At 45.0% G+C, this 19022-nt stretch overlaps 1 protein-coding gene across 1 annotated transcript in view; it reads left to right on the top strand.

Moving 5' to 3' along the window:
• Window positions 1-18049, top strand: part of FBXO41 (F-box protein 41) — a 159718-nt gene extending 141669 nt beyond the window's left edge. The window contains exons 11-12 of the mRNA XM_029594661.1: window positions 12896-13011; window positions 16896-18049. Coding sequence (XP_029450521.1) covers window positions 12896-13011; window positions 16896-16964 — 185 coding nt within the window. The 3' untranslated portion in view covers window positions 16965-18049. The remainder of the gene's footprint in view (window positions 1-12895; window positions 13012-16895) is intronic.
• The last annotated feature ends 973 nt before the right edge of the window (window positions 18050-19022 follow it).

Genomic DNA, 19022 nt, shown 5'->3' with positions numbered 1-19022 from the left:
CCTTTTGCTGCTGGACTGCTGCCTTCAACTTAACTTTGTTTAGTCCTAATTAAGTTTTAGGTTGCTATGGGTGTAGGATTGTGTACAGTTAGGGTCCTTTAAATGTATTAGTGTATTCACTATATATCTAGTAGTGATCTACAAGGGAATGATCAAACTCTTGATAAGGTGTGGGAGAATTTTGAATTTAAGTTAAAAGCTGATTAAATTTTTTTTTATTTAGTGTGAAAGTGTCACCTGCCTATAAATTAGAAGATGAGCTAGGTGGGAGAGGGGTGGGAAGGTTGGAAAATACAAAGACACAAACTTCTGTCTTCTGCCTGCCTTTCTGACTACCTATTTAAAACAAAACAGAAACACACTAAATAATATACCCCAATAGTTTACTCCTCCCCAATACTTTCAAGTTTTAAAAATGTCCCCAAGCAGTACTTTCTGAATCTTTCACACCACCATCAAGGTGATCCTTTCCTCTCAGTGCTCCCTCTGATACTTGGCCATCTGTTCACACCTTCACATCCCACTATTATCTGGACAGCATGTTCTGAGGAGACAAACTTCAGACAAGCAATTCTGCACAGCCTGTTCACACAGTAGTCCTTTGTTCCCTTGTTGAGGCCAGGTTTACTTAAGTGACTGCTCCACAATGCTCAGTTTGGGATTCCCTATATGTTATGGCTAATTCATGCCTTCTGTAAACAAGGCTGTCCATAGACAGAAGGATGAATTAGCTATACTTAAAATCCACCCACCTCCCTGGAGATTTGACTGACTTGCTAAAGTTTAAACTCTGAAAGAGACTAAGGGGATCGTGAGGCAGTGTGCTTGTGCTGGAACTCCTGCTCGGTAAAGTCTTTACTGAGCTCTGAAAGCTGGGACTTAGTTGGCAGCATCTGATGTCACCTACATGTTATGGCTAATTCATCCTGCTGTCTATGGAGAACTCTGTTTAAAAGTAAGCAAACTTGCTTTTCCAGTGCTTTTCTTGAGCATTAAAATTCAATAGGAGAAAAATGGGGTTCTGCTGTGCATTCATTTCTTGTTAAAAATATTGTTTCTGTTTTGATTTTTAGCTTTTTTTATTTTTGCAGTACCTGTTTTTCTCAATATGTGGGTTTGTTTTTGTGCACAAATTATGTGGCAGTTAATGAGAGAGGTGTTGATCATCAGCTGTCTGTTTCTGCCTGTACAGAGGCCCATCTCCTGCCCTTTCCCTGTCCCCATACCTACATGGCAACTCTGTCCCTCATTCTCCCCACCCCAGGCACTGTTATCTCTTGCTGTAAAACAGATTTGCCCTCTCTGGTGCACAGCCACAGAAACTGAAAAACAGAAGGTGCAACTGCTGTGGTGCTCTTCAGAAATGCAAATATTCAGAAAGCCGCTCATACATCACATGGTTTGATAGTTTCAGTAATGCCGGTGCAAAGCAGAATATATCTTTAAAATGTATTGCCATCACATTGAAAAAGAATATACAGTACAAAGGAGGGGGCAAGTTGGACCAGGCAAATGTCCAGTTCACAAACTCAAAACACTGGAACAAATCCTAGTACATGTTTCCCAAAGAATGCACATTCTCCTATATTCTTTAGACTTTCTGCTATCTAGAAACATAAACGTATAATCTGACAGCAGATGAGGACTGTAAGGCCCCACTACTCTGCCTATGGTACATTGCCATAGACCTCAATTGTTCTTTCCTGTACGTACCCGGATCAGTCCAGACAGTGGGTTGAGCCTCCTTTCCAGCAGGTGGAGACAGACTAAAACTTGAAGGATGCCCTATATCAGGACAGAGCCTATCCTCTACCCCTCCAGTATTTGTCTGTCTCCAGCAGGTGCAGCATCTCCCCTTCGGTTCTCTGCTGTAGGCTAGTCAGCCTCTTCTTCTTTCTTTTTCGGCTCAAGCAAGTAGTTCTTTGATTCCCGCTTGTTTTAGAAACAAAGGAAAAAAATCTATGAAGGAAATTTTGCCTTCTTTTAGTGCTTTTACTGTTTTTGTGTGGAAGACGTCCGTCTCCCAGCTCTTGCCCGGCTCAGGGGGGCTTTGCCCCTTTTGCAGGAGGGGGTTCCCTGCATAGTCCTGAGTCCGTGGACGCTTCCAGGTGTGGGGACCAACGCTCTCTGGCCCTCGTTCCCCCTCTGGCTGCCGAGAGGGTTTTTAACCCGCTGCTGCGCTCAGTAAAAAAAAAAAAAGGAGTTTAAAAGTTTCAATAAGTTGCAGGTACTCACCTACCTCTAACTTATTTGCAGCAGTTGACCAGCTTTTTTATTTTTTTTTGGTCAGAGTAGGGCTAGAACCAGCAGCCAGAGAAGCAGAAGGCAGCAGGTTTCCCGCCTGCTCTCTCCTGCTGTGCAGGCTGTCAATCAAGCTTTTTTTTTTTTCAGCTTTTTTTTCTTCAGCCGCGGCTTAGCTATGTCCCGGCTGGTAGCCTGCCTTTCTTGTGGGCTGCCCTCTTCGCGTTTTTTGCGGCAGGGCCTCTGCACTGCTTGCCTGCCGGGTGGGGAAGGTCCCTCCTCGGCAGGACAAGCAAATTTAGCCTGGGGCTCCACTCCTCCCGGCATGGCTAGGCCTTTCCCAGGTCGGCAGAGCCCGGGAACAGCCGCCATCTTGGATTTTTCATCGGGGCCGATTTCAGTGCTCCCTGGGGCTGGGGGGCCAGATTTTTTTGATTTAACCTCTGATTTGGCCCCCGCGGGTGCCCAGGAGGGGGGTCCTGACCTTCCCTCGCCCCCCTCCCCCCCCTGCCAAATCCAGGGTCCCTTTTTCAGCAGATTTCATCCTCCTCATGCACAAATCTTATCTAGCTAGCCTGCATGAACTAGACGAAAGCCCCCCATTGCCCCCCCCCCCCCCCGCCAAAAATCCCTCGCTCAGCGCCGTTGACCACTGGACCGGCCGCGGAGCCCCAGGGACCAGTTCGGGTGCGGGTGGTCCCGGGGGTGCCCCCCTCTCCCCCCCCCCCCCCCGGTGTCTCCCGTGTCCTCTGACCCCGCTGCTTCCTCGGATTCGGCGGATGCCCCCCCCCACCCCTAGAGGGGGATGACCCTAGAGCCCTCCGTCTTTTTCGTTAGGAGGAATTAGAGCCCCTCCTCCCTTTTGTTTTGCAGGAGCTGGGTCTAGAGAGTCCCTCCATGGATAATCTCATGGCCTCGCTCCCTAAGGATATGAACCCGGTTCTGGGAGGGCTCCGGCCTCGGCCTTTCCCTTCCACCCCATGCTTAAGCTCCTTATCCTGTGGGAATGGGAGGCTCCTGAGGGTGCGCTTCGGGTGGGGCGTGCGATGGATAAGCTCTATCCCCTCCCGGAGGAGGGCTTGGAGCTGTTGCAATATCCATCGGTGGATTCTTATGTTTCTGCAGTGGCCAAGCACACCACGATTCCGGTGGAAGGTTCCACGGCATTGAAGGATTCACAAGATCATAAGCTGGAGGCTCACCTGAAGCGCATCTTCGATGTTCTGGCCCTTGGGGTCCGGGCGTCTTGCTGTAGAAGTCTCATGATGCAAGCGGGCCTCCAGTGGGTCCAACAGTTACTCTGCGCCCGGGAGCTTCCGCCAGGTGAGGCAGAACAAGCCGAACGTCTGGAGGCAGTCACCGCTTACGTATCGGACGCCCTCTACGATCTGGTCCATGTCCAGGCGAAGGCGATGGTTTCGGCAGTGGTGGCCTGGAGTCTCCTTTGGCTATGCCACTGGTCGGCTGATCAGTCCTCAAAGACCCGGCTGGGCACGCTGCCCTTCAAAGGTAAGATGCTCTTTGGCGAGGATCTTGAGAAGTTTATGGACTCCTTGGCTGACAACAAGGTCCATAAGCTCCCAGAGGACCGCCCTAAGTCTTCCCGATCCTTCACGGCCTCTCGCTCTCGCTTCAGGGGCCAGCGTCGCTTCGCTTCTCGGGGGCGGGGCGGTTCTGCAAGGGGGTCTTCTCGTACGCAGTCCTGGTCGCAGTCCTTTCGTGGCAGACGGCCCTTTCGCGAGGGCCAGCCCATGCGTGCCGCCGCTAAACCTGCCACGCAATGAAGTTCAGCCGACCCATTCCTCGGTTCCTTACCTCGGCGGACGCCTCTCCCTGTTCTTCGAGGAATGGGTCAAGATCACGTCGGATCAGTGGGTCCTTGACATTATCAGAGACGGGTACGCTTTCGACCTCGTCAGGAAACTTCCAGATCTCTTTCTTTTCTCGCCTTGCGGCCGGGCCAAGAGGGACGCGGTGGTCCAGACTCTCTCCAAGCTTCTGGATCTGGGAGCGGTGGTCCCAGTCCCGGAAAGGGAAATTGGCGCAGGCCAGTATTCTATTTACTTCACCGTGCCCAAAAAGGACGGGTCCTTCCGCCCAATATTGGACCTCAAGAGGGTCAATCGGGCTCTCAAGATCCCCCACTTCCGCATGGAAACCCTGCGGGCGGTCATTGCGGTGGTCCGCCCCGGAGAGTTCCTTGCTTCCCTCGATCTCGCAGAAGCTTATTTTCATATTCCCATTCACTGCGACTATCATAAGTATCTCCAATTCCACATTCTCAACCAGGACTTCCAGTTTCGAGCTCTCCCCTTCGGCCTCACGACCGCTCCTCGCACCTTCACGAAGGTCATGGTAGTAGTAGTGGCGGCCTTGCGCTGGGAGGGGATTCTCGTCCATTCCTATCTGGACGATTGGCTCATCAGGGCTAAGTCGGAGACCTCTTGCCGGCGGGCGGTGGATCGCGTCTTGGAGGTCCTTGCCTCTCTCGGGTGGATAGTGAACTTTTCCAAGAGCAAGCTTCAGCCGTCCCAGGAGTTGGAATTTCTGGGAGCCCACTTCGACACCCGAGTAGGCAAGGTTTTCTTACCTCGGGCGCGAGCCCTCAAGCTGATCGATCAGGTCCAGACTTTGATTGCCCTACCCTCCCTGACAGCCTGGGATTATCTCCAAGTCCTGGGATCCATGGCTTCTACCATGGACTTTGTCCCCTGGGCTTTTGCTCATATGCATCCGTTACAGAAAGCTTTGCTGTCCCGTTGGCAGCCAGTGTCGGAGCAGTTCCACGTAGTCCTTCCGTTCTTGGATTCTACTGCCGACGAATTACAGTGGTAGCTGTCTCTTCCTCATCTTCTGCAAGGGATGCCTCTTCAAGCTCCACAGTGGACGATAGTGACCATGGACGCCAGCCTGTTGGGCTGGGGTGCAGTCTGCCTTTCTCAGTCCACCCAGGGAACATGGTCCCAGACTCAGTCGCGCTGGCACATCAATCGACTGGAAACTTTGGCGGTCCGCCTGGCTCTTCAGGAGTTCCTTCCCCTGATCCGCGGCAAGGCGGTACGAGTCCTGTCCGACAACTCCACCACAGTCGCCTACATCAATCGCCAAGGGGGCACTCGCAGTCCCCTGGTAGCCTTAGAAGCCAGCCGTCTCTTCGCTTGGGTGGAGCGTCACCTACAGTGCCTTGCGGTTTCTCACATCACCGGAAAAGACAATGTTCAAGCCGACTTCCTCAGCCTGCAGTCGCTCGATCCGGGAGAGTGGGAGCTCTCGGACGTGGCCATGGCTCTGATAGTGGACAGGTGGGGTCCTCCTCACCTCAACCTCATGGCGACTCTGCGCAGTGCCAAGACCAATCGGTTCTTCAGCCACTGGAGGGAGCACGGCGTAGAGGGCGTGGATGCTCTGGCTCTACCTTGGCCAGCGGACTTCCTTCTGTACGTGTTTCCCCCGTGGCCACTGGTGGGGAAAGTTCTCAGGAGAATCGAGCTCCACCGGGGACCGGTGATTCTCGTCGCTCCCGAGTGGCCGCGAAGGCCGTGGTTCGCGGATCTCATCAATCTAGCGGTGGACGGGCCCCTGCGCCTCGGTCATCTTCCTCGTCTCCTCCGGCAGGGGCCTGTATATTTCGACCAGGCCAATCGCTTCTGCCTAGCGGCCTGGCTTTTGAACGGCATCGCCTGAGGTGCAAAGGTTATAGGGAGGAGGTCATCTCCACCCTGCTGCGAGCCCGGAAACAGTCGACTTCTCTGGCCTATGTGCGCATCTGGAAAGTTTTTGAGTCCGCGTGTACGGAGGCAGGTGTCCCTGCGCGCGCCGCCTCGATTCCTTTGATTCTTTCTTTTCTTCAGAAGGGTCTCTCTAAGGGCCTCTCCTTCAGTTCTCTACGCGTTCAAGTCTCTGCGCTCGGCTCTCTCCTGGGTCGGGTGGACGGTCATGCCTTAGCAGCTTACCCTGATGTGATTCGTTTCCTGAGGGGCATTAGACACCTCCACCCCCCCTCTCGGGCCACGTGTCCGTCGTGGAGTCTCAACCTAGTCCTTCGTGCTCTCTGTGCGACTCCCTTCGAGCCTCTTCGCCACGCTACGCTCAAGGATCTTACTCTAAAGACTGTCTTTCTGGTCTCTATTTCCTCTGCTCGCCGTATTTCCGAGCTTCAGGCGCTGTCCTGTCGGGAGCCCTTCTTGCGTTTCTCGGATTCCGGGTTTTCTCTCGGGATGGTTCCTTCCTTCTTGCCTAAGGTTGTCTCCGCTTTTCATGTCAACCAGTCGGTCGAACTCCCAACGTTCTCTCCGGAGGAGATTGCGGGTACGGCGGGTGGCGACCTTCGTCGGCTAGATGTAAAACGAGTCTTGCTTCGCTATCTCCAGGTCACCAATGACTTCCGGGTATCGGACCATCTCTTCGTCCTTTGGAGTGGTCCCAACCGTGGTAAACAGGCTTCTAAGACCACGATTGCGCGGTGGTTGAAGGAAGCCATTTCCTCGGCATATCTTTGTCAAGGTCGTCCGCTTCCTGAGGGTCTGAAGGTCCATTCTCTGCGTTCTCAGGCTACTTCTTGGGCGGAGAGTCAATCTGTCTCCCCGCAGGAGATTTGCAGGGACGCCACTTGGACGTCTCTGCACACTTATGCTCTGCACTACTGTCTGGATGTACACGCTCCGGTGTTCGGTTCCTTTGGGCGGCAAGTGCTTCGAGCGGGACTGTCTCGGTCCACCCAGTTTAGGGAAGCTTTGGTACATCCCACTGTATGGACTGATCCGGGTACGTACAGGAAAAGAAAATTAGTTCTTACCTGTTAATTTTCGTTCCTGTAGTACCATGGATCTTGGATCGGCTACCGGTTTGCTTTCTTGTACCATGGATCAGTCCAGACGCCCTTCCCTGTCTGTCTTCTGTCCTCTCGAAGCTTGTTTTCTTGCAGGTCTGCAGATTTCATATTTTCCTTGGGGCAAGATTACTGAGCATTTACACCGGAAGCCTTGGTGGTTATTTTATACCAAGTTTATGCAAGAGCGTATAGGTATACTATGCTTCTACATTAATCTATGGTTGCTCCATTGAGCTTTTGGTTACTTGCTTGATCCTATTCTTGGTTTTATTGTTTTCTGCTTTGACATACGTTATACTGAAGGGTGAGAGGATAGGCTCTGTCCTGATATAGGGCATCCTGCAAGTTTTAGTCTGTCTCCACCTGCTGGAAAGGAGGCTCAACCCACTGTCTGGACTGATCCGTGGTACTACAGGAACGAAAATTAACAGGTAAGAACTAATTTTTCTTTACAACAAGGGATCCCCTATGCTTATCACAGACTTTACTGAATTCTGTCATTCGGAGCTCTTTCTATGAGTCAACAGCCAAAAGGAATTGCTTAGATGGCAGAGAATTTGTCAGCAGCTATACTGCAGGCTAAGACACTGCAAAAGTAATCATGGAGCTGGTGTTCAGAATGGGGATGTGATTACTAGTAATCCCTTGCTTAACACCAAGGGGTCCAAGCCTTGCTCATAAGTAAAGCTTTCTTGGTGCCTATTAATTTGAAGTGAAAAGCTCATGCTGATGCTTACCTGTCTCATGTGGAGTGCTGTTCACTGTGTGCTGATGGAAGTGTGCTTGGTTCACAGAGGCCCTGTGATAATACAATTCAAACATTATCACATCCCCATAGCCACTGTGCCTCTGTCAGGCAACTCAGGATTTATTGGTGTAGCCACTCCATGTCCTGGTTATAGGGGTAGAAGGGGTATGAGTCATATAGTAGTTGAAATGACCTTCAACAGTAGGTAATATAGAATTGCTGTACAAAGGCACTTCACACACCAAGCTGATATTCCCAATGGCTTGTATTTATTAAGATTGAACAATTACATATACTTATAAAAAAAGAAATTGCAGACTATATGCAGTCACTATTTCTATTCATGCAAAATAGATGTCACCTCCCTGCTCCTCAGAACTAAGGTGATGTTCTCATAGTAAGAGTCTTGGGTTGAGCCTCTAAAGTCACATGGGAAAATTTGTCTTTATAGTAGAAAAAAATTCCATCTGGGCCCATCCCACATAGATAGATTCAGAAGTGTGCTACTATCTGGCCACCATGCCAAAACTCTTGGGTTGTCTCCTTTGTCCCTTTAAAAACATGTACAGTGGCACCTCAGGTATGCCAGTCATCAAATGGGAACTTACAATTCCCATTTGAGGGTATTGCTAGAGAAATGGAGTTGAGGGTTTTCAGAATCTCCAATCTTATGGTAGCTCCCACAGTTCATCAACAATATGAAACAACCGCCCAACACCTGTTGTAAATTCAATGTAAATACCCTATACAGGCCACCCACTTGTCTTTACCCAGCTCACTAATAACCTTTTATCAAAATAAATCACCCCTTTAGAGAAAATACAAACTTTTATTTATTCCACAAATGTTATCCTATAAAGGTTTCAACAGGTAATACACACTACTCCCTCACCTAATAAAACAACATCTCTTAGTTGCTCATTTACAATTGCTGGGGAGTAGCCGGCTGTCATGGTACATGTGACACCAATGACATAGGAAAATGTGGGAGGGAGGTTCTGGAAGCGAAATTTAGGCTCTTAGATAAAAAGCTAAAATCCAGAACCTCCAGGGTAGCATTCTCTGAAATGCTCCCTGTTCCATGCGCAGGTCACCAGAGGCATGCAGAGCTCCGGAGACTCAATGCGTGGATGAGACGATGGTGCAAAGAAGAGGGATTCAGTTTTGTTAGGAACTGGGGAACCTTTTGGGGAAGGGGGAGTCTCTTCTAAAGGGATGGGCTCCACCTTAACCAGGGTGGAACCAGACTGCTGGCGCTAACTTTTAAAAAAGAGATAGAGCAGCTTTTAAACTAGAACAAAGGGGAAAGCCGACAGTCACTCAGCAGCGCATGGTTCAGAGAGAGGTATCTTCAAAGGATACTAATGATGCATTAGAATTAGGGCATCCCGATAGTGAGGTTCCAATTATAAGAAAAGTAGTCCAAATGCCTGTAACTAAAAACTCAGCTGAGCTAAAAAATTCCAACTTATCCCTATCAATTAAAAAGCAGAATGAAAATACAAACAAAAAACAAACTTTGAAATTTTTGTATGCTAATGCCAGAAGTCTAAGAAGTAAGATGGGAGAATTAGAATGTATAGCAGTGAATAATGACATAGACTTAATTGGCATCTCAGAGACATGATGAAAGGAGGACAACCAATGGGACAGTGCTATACTGGGGTACAAATTATATCGCAATGACAGAGAGGAGCACCCGGGAGGCAGTGTGGCGCTTTATGTCCGGGATGGCATGGAGTCCAACAGGATAAACATCCTGCATGAGACTAAATGCACAATCAAATCTTTATGGGTAGAAATCCCTTGTGTGTCGGGGGAGACTATAGTGATAGGAGTATACTACCGTCTACCTGGTCAAGATGATGAGACTGATAGTGAAATGCTAAGAGAAATTAGTGAAGCTAACCAAATTGGTAGTGCGGTAATAATGGGAGACTTCAATTACCAAAAGTATATCAGAGCAGACTGCACTTTAAGATAATCTCACATCAAACGAAAAGTGCAGGGAGAGGGTCAATCCTGACAAAAGACTCCAAATGGATTTCAAAGTTGATACAGATTTTTATTCATTTATGAGGCAACTCCACTGATTCAAATCCCAAGCAATGCTTTACGGCATCCCCCGACACGGTCCCGTGTTTCGCCTAGGGCTGCATCGGGAGGGTAACACCAACAGGGTTTCTCAATAGGAAGGCTAAAACAAATTGAACAAAATGTCAGGATGCTATATAGGACTTACGCCGATTAAAAATACAAACAATAATCATTCACCATAACTCTTACCTGACAGCTTGGTTTTCTGAATTCTGACAGGGAGCGCACTAACCCTAGACGCTGTCAGGTATTTCAAGGATAGCGGTGGCGCCAAAATCACAGGTGAACAGATGACGTGGGAAAATTATCCCCGTTCATTGGTTCCCGTTCCTGTGAGGTGCCCTAGCAGCATAGTATGTGACCAGTGCTTACTGTGAGAGATCTTATGTGAATAGAAACCATTCTATCTCCCGGTTAAGTCCCTTGGGGGTTACTGAATCTAAGGTAAATATCCACCGCTGTTCAATGCGTCCTAGCTGTTCTGTTCCCACGTCCTACTTGAGGGGGCTGCTATGCAGAACACTAATAGCACTGCACTGGCTTCCTGTACAATCAAGAATTCATTATAAAGTACTAACTCTGATCTTTAACATCATCAACAACATTAACCCATGCTTAATAGGAGTGTCACTTCAACCTTACACACCGCAGAGATCCCTAAGATCCCAAAACAAGTGACTTCTAAAAGTGCCTACAACACAAAATACACATCTAACAGAAATAAGAAACCAAATGTTTTCCATAGCACTGGAAGAGTGTGGAACACTCTTCCAGAAACACTATGTCAGATAACAGAAAGAAAAAGTTTCAAAAATGAGCTGAAAACATGGCTCTTTAGAAATGCATATGATCTAACTTAAAATAACAATATACCAATAACGTTTCTGTCAAAACCATAGATTGTTAGTAGATTGAGCAATAAGTATTGCCAGACCAGTGAGACAAGCCTATAGAAACAACCTTCATATCCCACCGATGAAGTCAGCATTAAGCAAAAGAGCTTTCTCCACAGCTGGCCCCAAAATCTGGAACACTCTCCCGCCAGAACTCAGATCAGTGCAATGCTCCTCTACATTTAAAAAAAGACTCAAAACTTGGTTGTTCAACCAAGCTTTCCCATAACAGTAACCTGCGGAACATCCCTGCCAATGATCCTTTCGGTGGAAACCCACTTGAGAGCTATTGTGAGCTATTTAGATCCTCCATAGAGCTCACGTAAACTTTGGCAGTCAAAGATCATAACCCACTCTTATAATTACCAACTGTTTATTTAACCTACATTAGGCACTGTATCTCTTACTTATGCCTACATTAGGCAATGTATCTTTTAAAATGTTATTAACCCCATATATACTTATCCAAGTTATATCGACCTGTTCATTGTAAGACATTTACTTGTCAATGTTACTGTTAATATGTAAACCGAATTGATCAGTAACTCTGTTATTGGAAAGTCGGTATATAAAAATGCTAAATAAATAAATAAATAAATAAATAAAGTGGAAGAAGACAACATATGGGGTCAATTTTAAGACCCACGCGCGCACATGGACCCGCCAATTGTATAACATGCACCCACCAGTGCACGCATGTAAAATCCGATTGCCACGTGTGCATGTGCAGGCGACCCGTGACTCTCGTGTGCGGGGGGGGGCGGGGGGCTTTTATAACCTACACGCGGTGACACGATCGCCCAGTTCCCTCCCAGTCCATTCCAGTTAAATAGCAGACTGGGAGGAAACTTCCCTAACCCTATCTTTTCTCCTTCTTCCCCTCGTCTCTCTGCTCCCTAAATCTACTCTAACCATCCCCACATTTTTCATTTTTGTACTTACTGCTTCTCTGGAGCAGAAGTAATCTCCGCGCGCCGGCCGGCTGCTGGCATGCGCTTCCCTGGGACAGCGTCGAATGGCGCTGTGCCGCCCAGATCACGCCCCCTCGGCTCTCCCCTGTCTTTGGACCCGGCCTATTTTAGGTCATCACATCATCATCAATAACAAGCTACTATGGTACCTAGATGGAGGTTTATAATTCATAGTTTCCATTTCATTATTCTTCTCTTAATACACTAGCAACTACATTTTAAAGATTGGGGGGGGGTTACATGCATGGCTGGGCCTTGTGTGCACCACGTACATTTTACAAAGAGCCCGGCCCATCTTTAAAATGTACTTGATAGTGTATTAACAGAAGAATAATGAAATGGAAACTATGAATTATAAACCTCCATCATAGTACCAAGGTTAGCTTGTTATTGATGATAATGGGATGACCTAAAATATGTGCTTGCTATCATGTCGAACTAGATAATGTATGAATATGACCTAGAATAAGTATTCGCTGCTGCATTGATGCGACAGTAAGTTTGGCCAGTCTGTCTTGCGAAATTTGTTTGAGGTGTAGAACCCAGCTCTTTTCCCTCCTAAGGTCTGTTGTTTTTGTTCCAGGCTGCCCCTCATAGGTTAAGTATAAAATGGAAAAAATCTTATTACCAACAAAAATGTTGTTTTGTTTGTTGGCAAATGTTCTTGTTTCCCTTTTTTTTTTTTCATTGGGGGCAGCCTGTAGCTAGGGATTCCCTACACGTGAAAACTGCTATCCTGCTTGTCCTCAGAGAAAGCAGAGTTGCTTACCTGTAACAGGTGTTCTCCGAGGACAGCAAAATGCCAGTCCTCACAAAACCTGCCCATCTCCCCATGGAGTTGGTTTCTGACATCGGATGATGTCACCCATGTGAGGACTGACATCCTGCTGTCTTCGGAGAACACATCTATACAAGGATTCTTTTTTTCATCTTATTTTCTTGATTATTCAGCCCCACACACAAGCAGAACATATTTATAGACTTCCCACTATACAGCACAAGTATGTTGTAGCTTAATAAATTATTATTTTTTTAGGTTAGGGTGGAAAAAGTCTATAATATCTCCTTTTACACAGGGCTGATTTCATGTTGCATATTTTCTTTATTATTCAAGGTGTTTGTCGCAATCTTAAATCCATCGTGGTCCAAGTCGGGATTGTGGATTACTTCAAGGACCCCACCAGCCCCGAGGCCAGGAAACTATTTGAAGAAATGGTGAACAAACTGCAGGTGAGGTCAGACTTGGTCTCTTTGAAGGTGAGAGCTTTTACACTGAGTGCATAGCCTGAAACTTACATTTTAAAGTCTCTGTACCTAATTGGACATTTTAAGGGACTTATTTACTAAAGGGTATTTCCCATTTTGTCTCTCTAGGGAAAATGCTTAGTTCATTAGACAACTTACCTTATAAATATGAGATTTAGAGCTCATATAGATTAAGAATTTATACTATTTGCTGAATTTAGTAGCAAATATCATATCTGGTTTTTTACATTTTTTTGGTTTATTATATTTGTTGTGCTGCATAACTATCAATCTTATCGTTTTACATTATAAAAACATGCACAATTTCAGCTTAAACAGACATGGACACACATAAAATAAATTAACAATAAAATCATAAAAATCATAGTCAATAAAATCTAAAATAAAAAATAAAATTCACATAAAAATGGGAAATAAATTCCCATCATCAAATGCAGTATTTTTCTTGGAACAGCAGGATGATGCCAAAATGAGTGACATGTGATGACATTATGTTATGTTAATTTACATTTCTAAACTGACTACCTTGTACCAAAGTACAACCCAAAACAGTTTACAAAGAAAAAATAGTATGCTGTTTATTATTATACATCATTTATCTACTTATATCAATAAACTAACACATCAATAAAATAAATTAATATAAAACAGATAATACATAAAAAAATGCATCAGTATATCAAACTGGAAACAACTTAGACCAATCCTGCTCTCACTAGGGAGGCTAAGCTAGCTAACAAAATCTCCATATAATACTGGAATGGCCCACCCAACCACACATGATTTAGTAAGATTTATGAAGCAATGATTTATTTCAACTGTTGGGGGAGGGGGTGTTGAGGCAGGGCCCCACCGGCCTAGCCTTTTTCATGGAAAGAGGATACGGGGGTAAGAAGTGACTGTTTGGAAGGGAGAGTCTGAATACTTCAGGAGGTGGGTGGCAGGGGGTTGTTGTCACGTGGCTGTGTTCTACAGTGTTTTTTTGGGGGGGGGTTTTGTGGGTCACCTCAATTGGTGGCCATGGGGTAGGCAGGGGAAGTCTAAGAAGACCCCCAGTGACTTTTATACATCTTTTAGTCTTTTAGGTGGTTGATGTGTTGGGCCACATGCCCTTTTAAATCTACCACGGGAGCATCGGGACCCGCATTAGGGTCTCTGTGCTCCAGAGGTAGATTACCATTTTTCAAATAGCTGTAGATAAAATAACATGGCTGGCAAATTTCAAAGTTAGCCACATTATTTTATTTACGTAGGATTAGCTATGCATGAACTGTTTTGCATGGATTTGCAAAATGAATGCATGCAAATACCATGCAAAGTGGCTCATTGTAATAGGGGTGTGTTTCTGGCCCAAACATTGTGCAGTATTGCCACCATAAGGCTTTATCACATGATGCACAGTGTTTATCGCATGATTTAAGCTGTTTAACATGTGTTATAGCCCTATCTCAGCTTGATAAATCTCCTTATTAATCAGCCAGATTTTGGCTGACTAAGTTAAGTCGATTATCAGCTTTTAGCTAATCTTCTAGGTTGTGACTAAAAATAGGCTTAAATTGCGCCAGCTATGTTCTGCAATTGATGTGACTAGTTTTGGTGTCCTAAATTAATCAGTTAGAGCTGAAAATCAGCACTAGCTACCTAAATTCCTTCCCCTGACCTAACTCCGCACCAGAACTGCCAGTTGTTAGCGAGATAGATTTAGGTGCCTAGTAAAATTTAGCATTGTGGGGAGCACGTAAATTATCCAGGTAATTTTACTCGTATGTTCAGCAGAATTTTTATTCCACTGAATATATCTGGATAAAGTCCAGATTACCCAAATAAAGTTATCTGGATAACTTTAGGGCTGCTGTCCAGCACAACCAGACTTACTCGATGTTATCTTGATAAGTTATGCCCACCCTGGAATGTCTCCAGAATGGCTAAAAACTTACCCAGATAAATCAATGGCGGTTGGCGTAGCAGGAAATTGAAATCACTTGCAGAGTCATTCTTTATTCTGCGATGGGCCGTTGTCGCGGAGATGCCATGCTAATTAGGGGAAGGGGAGGAGTTCGGGCTGGGTTTGGGCGGGGTTATGGCCCGACAGCACTGCCGGCAATAATGTTTTTCACATTATTGCCAGCAGCACCGCAGGAAATAACTACATTTTTTCCCGTGGTACTATGGGGGCGATAGTGTGCGGCGTGGCCGCACCACAGCGGACAAAACTGTACGCCGCGATGCAGCCAGCTGCCCACTATCGCCCCCCACCCCTTTCTTTTCCGCGCCTGATCATATAAATATAGCAGAATGATGAATCTAGGGATTGGTTTGTCCAGCTTTATCAGATTGTCATTTTCGTGGATTCTATTCAACAACATTATAGTATACTCAAAGATTTTGTACTTGTTTATGCTGGCCACAATTTTTTAATGGTTTTATTTTTCTTTTTATATAAATCTTATTGAATTTATGTAATTATCTGTGTAACTATTTATGTGTTGTATTTTAAACCACTTTTTATATAGAAAGCAGTACATTAATATTATTATAATAATAATAATAAAAAATAATTGTCCACTTTGATAGACCTCTAGGTGCTTAAGTTTATCTGCTGACGAGCTAAATTTTTAACAGAGGTTTAGCCAGCTAATGCCTGAAGTTAGCCGGATGAACCCTTTGAAAATCACCCCTGTACTTTCACAAACCATTACAGAATAAGTTTAAAAAAAAACAGCAGCAAAGAGCTTGGTAAGGGGGCATCTTCTTAGACTAAGGAGAAATTGATTTCAGCACCTGCTCAGAAAAACAATTCTTTACCGAAAGAGAAATGAACATAAGAATTGCCATGCCGGATCTGACTAAAAGTCTATCAGTCCCAGCATTTATTTTATTTATTTAGATTTATTTTAGATTTATATATATTCCACTTTCACACTTTTTTCAGCACTTCAAAATGGATTACATTTCAGGTACTGTATGTTTTTTTCCTATCCCCCCCCCAAAAAATTCTTATCAAACCTTTTGCGCCTGCCTAGAGGCAGGCACAGTTTGCGCACACCGGCAGCCTGCCGGCATGCGATACTCCAATACAGCGGCAAATGGCCACTGTGTTGGAGGCCTCCCTTGAGGCTGAGAGCATACACAACCTCCACTAGGACTGTACTCCCCCTCCCACTTTCAAAGCAAAAAGTGGGGCTGCTTTGTGAATGATGCAACTTACTTTGACCCTCTTTACTGCCCTTTTTGTCTACACACAATTGTGCAAAGCTAAAAATGTTGCATTCACAATGCCTCCAGCTCTATTGACTCGGAGCATTTATTTATTTATTTGTTTATTTGCAGTTTTTATATACCGACATTTGTTTAGTAACCTCACATCGGTTCACAATTAACAGAAACATTGCAGCTGTGCCAAATAGAACGAACATGTGCAACAGTGCTTTACAATAAACCATAAACATTTACAATAAACAATAAACTTTACAATAAACTTGTAAAGTTTATTGTAAAGTTTATTGTAAAGCATGACATGAGACACCCAAGGCTGCCGTTGAACATTGGCAGGACTACACAACACTTTAATTTATGAACCACTTTGAAACTCCTGCATGATGATTTTTAACAATAGGAGTAAGATACAAGAAATAGAGCAACTATTGGGGATCTTCCAGGTACTTGCAACCTGGATTGGCCACTATTGAAGGCAATTGCTGGGCTTGATGGGCCTTAGTCTGACCAAGCATGGCACTTCTTATGCTCTTATGTAAAATTTATATACAGACAGGGAGTAAATATCTAGGAATGCCTGCTGTAAGTACAGAACCCTTGCTTACCTCAGTTCTCTGAATGTTTATTTTCAGGCCCTGAGAAAAAGACCTGGATTCTCCAAGATTTTACATATCAAGGTGGAGGGAGGCTGCCAGTCATAGCTGAAATTAAAACTCCTTACCTTTTATCCTTTGGAAGACATAGAAACCAAACCAAAATGTGCAGTATCTCAGCTCTGGAATTCCACGTCCACAGCCATGGCACAGTCTTGCCATCTCACTGCTGAGTGCCTGGATGCTGAGCAGATCCCTGAGAGGAAAGCCTTTGGTTAGAAAGCACCAGTGGATGTGACGATGCTGACAAGATCTTTTTAAGGCTGCACTCTGACTGCCCTTACAAAATGCTCTGCAACAATGTTAAAGGCTCCGTTTATCTTTTGCCAAACAGGAGCTTATTCTGGTGAGACAAGAGAGCCCCATATACGTAGCTTAGTTTCTGTAGTTTTCTGCTCCTTATTCCAGCAAGACAATAGTATAAATTAAAGCGTCGCACAGACACCATTCTGCAGGGGCCATTTGGAATGAAGAAGGTATTTTTTTACCTAAGTAATACAACAAAATGAGTCAGAACACTGGATTAGTGAGCCACATCAGCAGCAATTTAGCTGTATAGTAGCCAAATATAATTCACAGTATTAATAATAATTGTGTAGATTCTGATGTGAGATCCAGGATCAGTTTATTTAAATCAGAGCTGAAAGAAGCCTGTCCATGAATAGAACCATCCACGGCTGAAGTATAATCTGTACATGAATTTCACTTTCCCATAGACTGTTTGCACCAAATTCCATTATATACACACATATGCATATGTGTGTATATAATGAAATTTAACTGAGCTATGAGACATAAAATAAAAAAAATGGATTAAGCAATGTAATGCTGTATCTGAAACTAGCAGCCACTGCAGAAGAATTCTTCATTGTAGTCAACTGGTGGTCTTGCCCATGGATATGAAAAAGATGGGAGTCGGTGGTGAACAGTAAGGTGGCAGAATGCAGCTATTGTTTCCGACGAAAGTAAAAACCACCGTTAGAAGCTCTCGACAAACAAAAGGTTTCTTGCAAAGGCAATAAATCATCACCTTGAGTCCATCAAAAGTTAAAAACTTGCACACATACCACTATAGTATTGTCTGCTATAGTATTGTTTATTGCATTTATAAAGCATCAGTACAATAAAAGATCCAGGTGCTGTACAACTTATTTCAGCCAAGAGCATTCAGTAGGAAACAGCCATCTACCTGGGGATAGAATTCTCATCCATAGGAAATTCCCCTCTTCCCTACAGGGTTCACCTTTTTTTTTTTTTTTAAAGCATGCGTTCTAGAATTGACTTCTGCAGCATGAACAAACCAGAATTTTCATCCTAAAAGAAAAACATGAAAAAAAAAAAGATATAGCTACTATCCCAGTTCTCTTCTGGTGAATGAAATCCAGCTCATGAAACGCTTGCTGAAGATGGATCCAAAGATTTAAAAGGTGCTATGTGAATAAGAGAAAGACACCTGTCTTACAGGAAAATGGCTTCCCTTCTTAGCCAGAGAAACTTGATCGTTGTGCTGCCTTTTGTTGCTGGAGAGATCTTATTTCTAGGAGAACAGAAGTTGTGTTCTCCACTTGTAGAAGGAACCAGTAGTTTTTTGTTTTTTTGTCCTGTCCATGATCATTCTCCAGAAGGATTAAGGCAGCAGTCTGAGCAGAAAGCCTGGCCATGGATTTACAGCCACCAAGAAATCAAATAAAACAGCGGATCCCCACTTCACTGCAAGCCACTAGGTGCTAGATCCGTGGACCTCTTGCTCCATGGAGAGTCAATCCATCTGACCTTGTAAAACTGTTCTCTGCTTTCCCTATGAAGAAGATATTTTTCCCACCCACCTTTTTAAGTAAGGCTGTAAAGTCAGGAAAGAAAACTTCAATTTGATGACCAGTGTCAGTAGGCTGATTGTTTTCACCTACTGTATGAGCCAAGTTTTCCTCATGTTGGGCCCTGGAAGCCTTACCACAAATTGTCAAAACAGGGAGATATTGAGGTTCCATGCCTGATATCCAGAGGCCTAAGGACAGTAGGGAATGTTACTAAAGACTGGATCTGGATACAGGGTGCAGTCTGCTTTGCATTTTTTGTACATACTCTTCATTCAAGAATTACTTGTCT

This window comes from Rhinatrema bivittatum, chromosome 1, assembly GCF_901001135.1.
Source record: "Rhinatrema bivittatum chromosome 1, aRhiBiv1.1, whole genome shotgun sequence".
Lineage (NCBI taxonomy): Eukaryota > Metazoa > Chordata > Amphibia > Gymnophiona > Rhinatrematidae > Rhinatrema > Rhinatrema bivittatum.
Note: the sequence above shows the minus strand (reverse complement) of the source record. Positions and strands in the feature narration are given on the sequence as shown.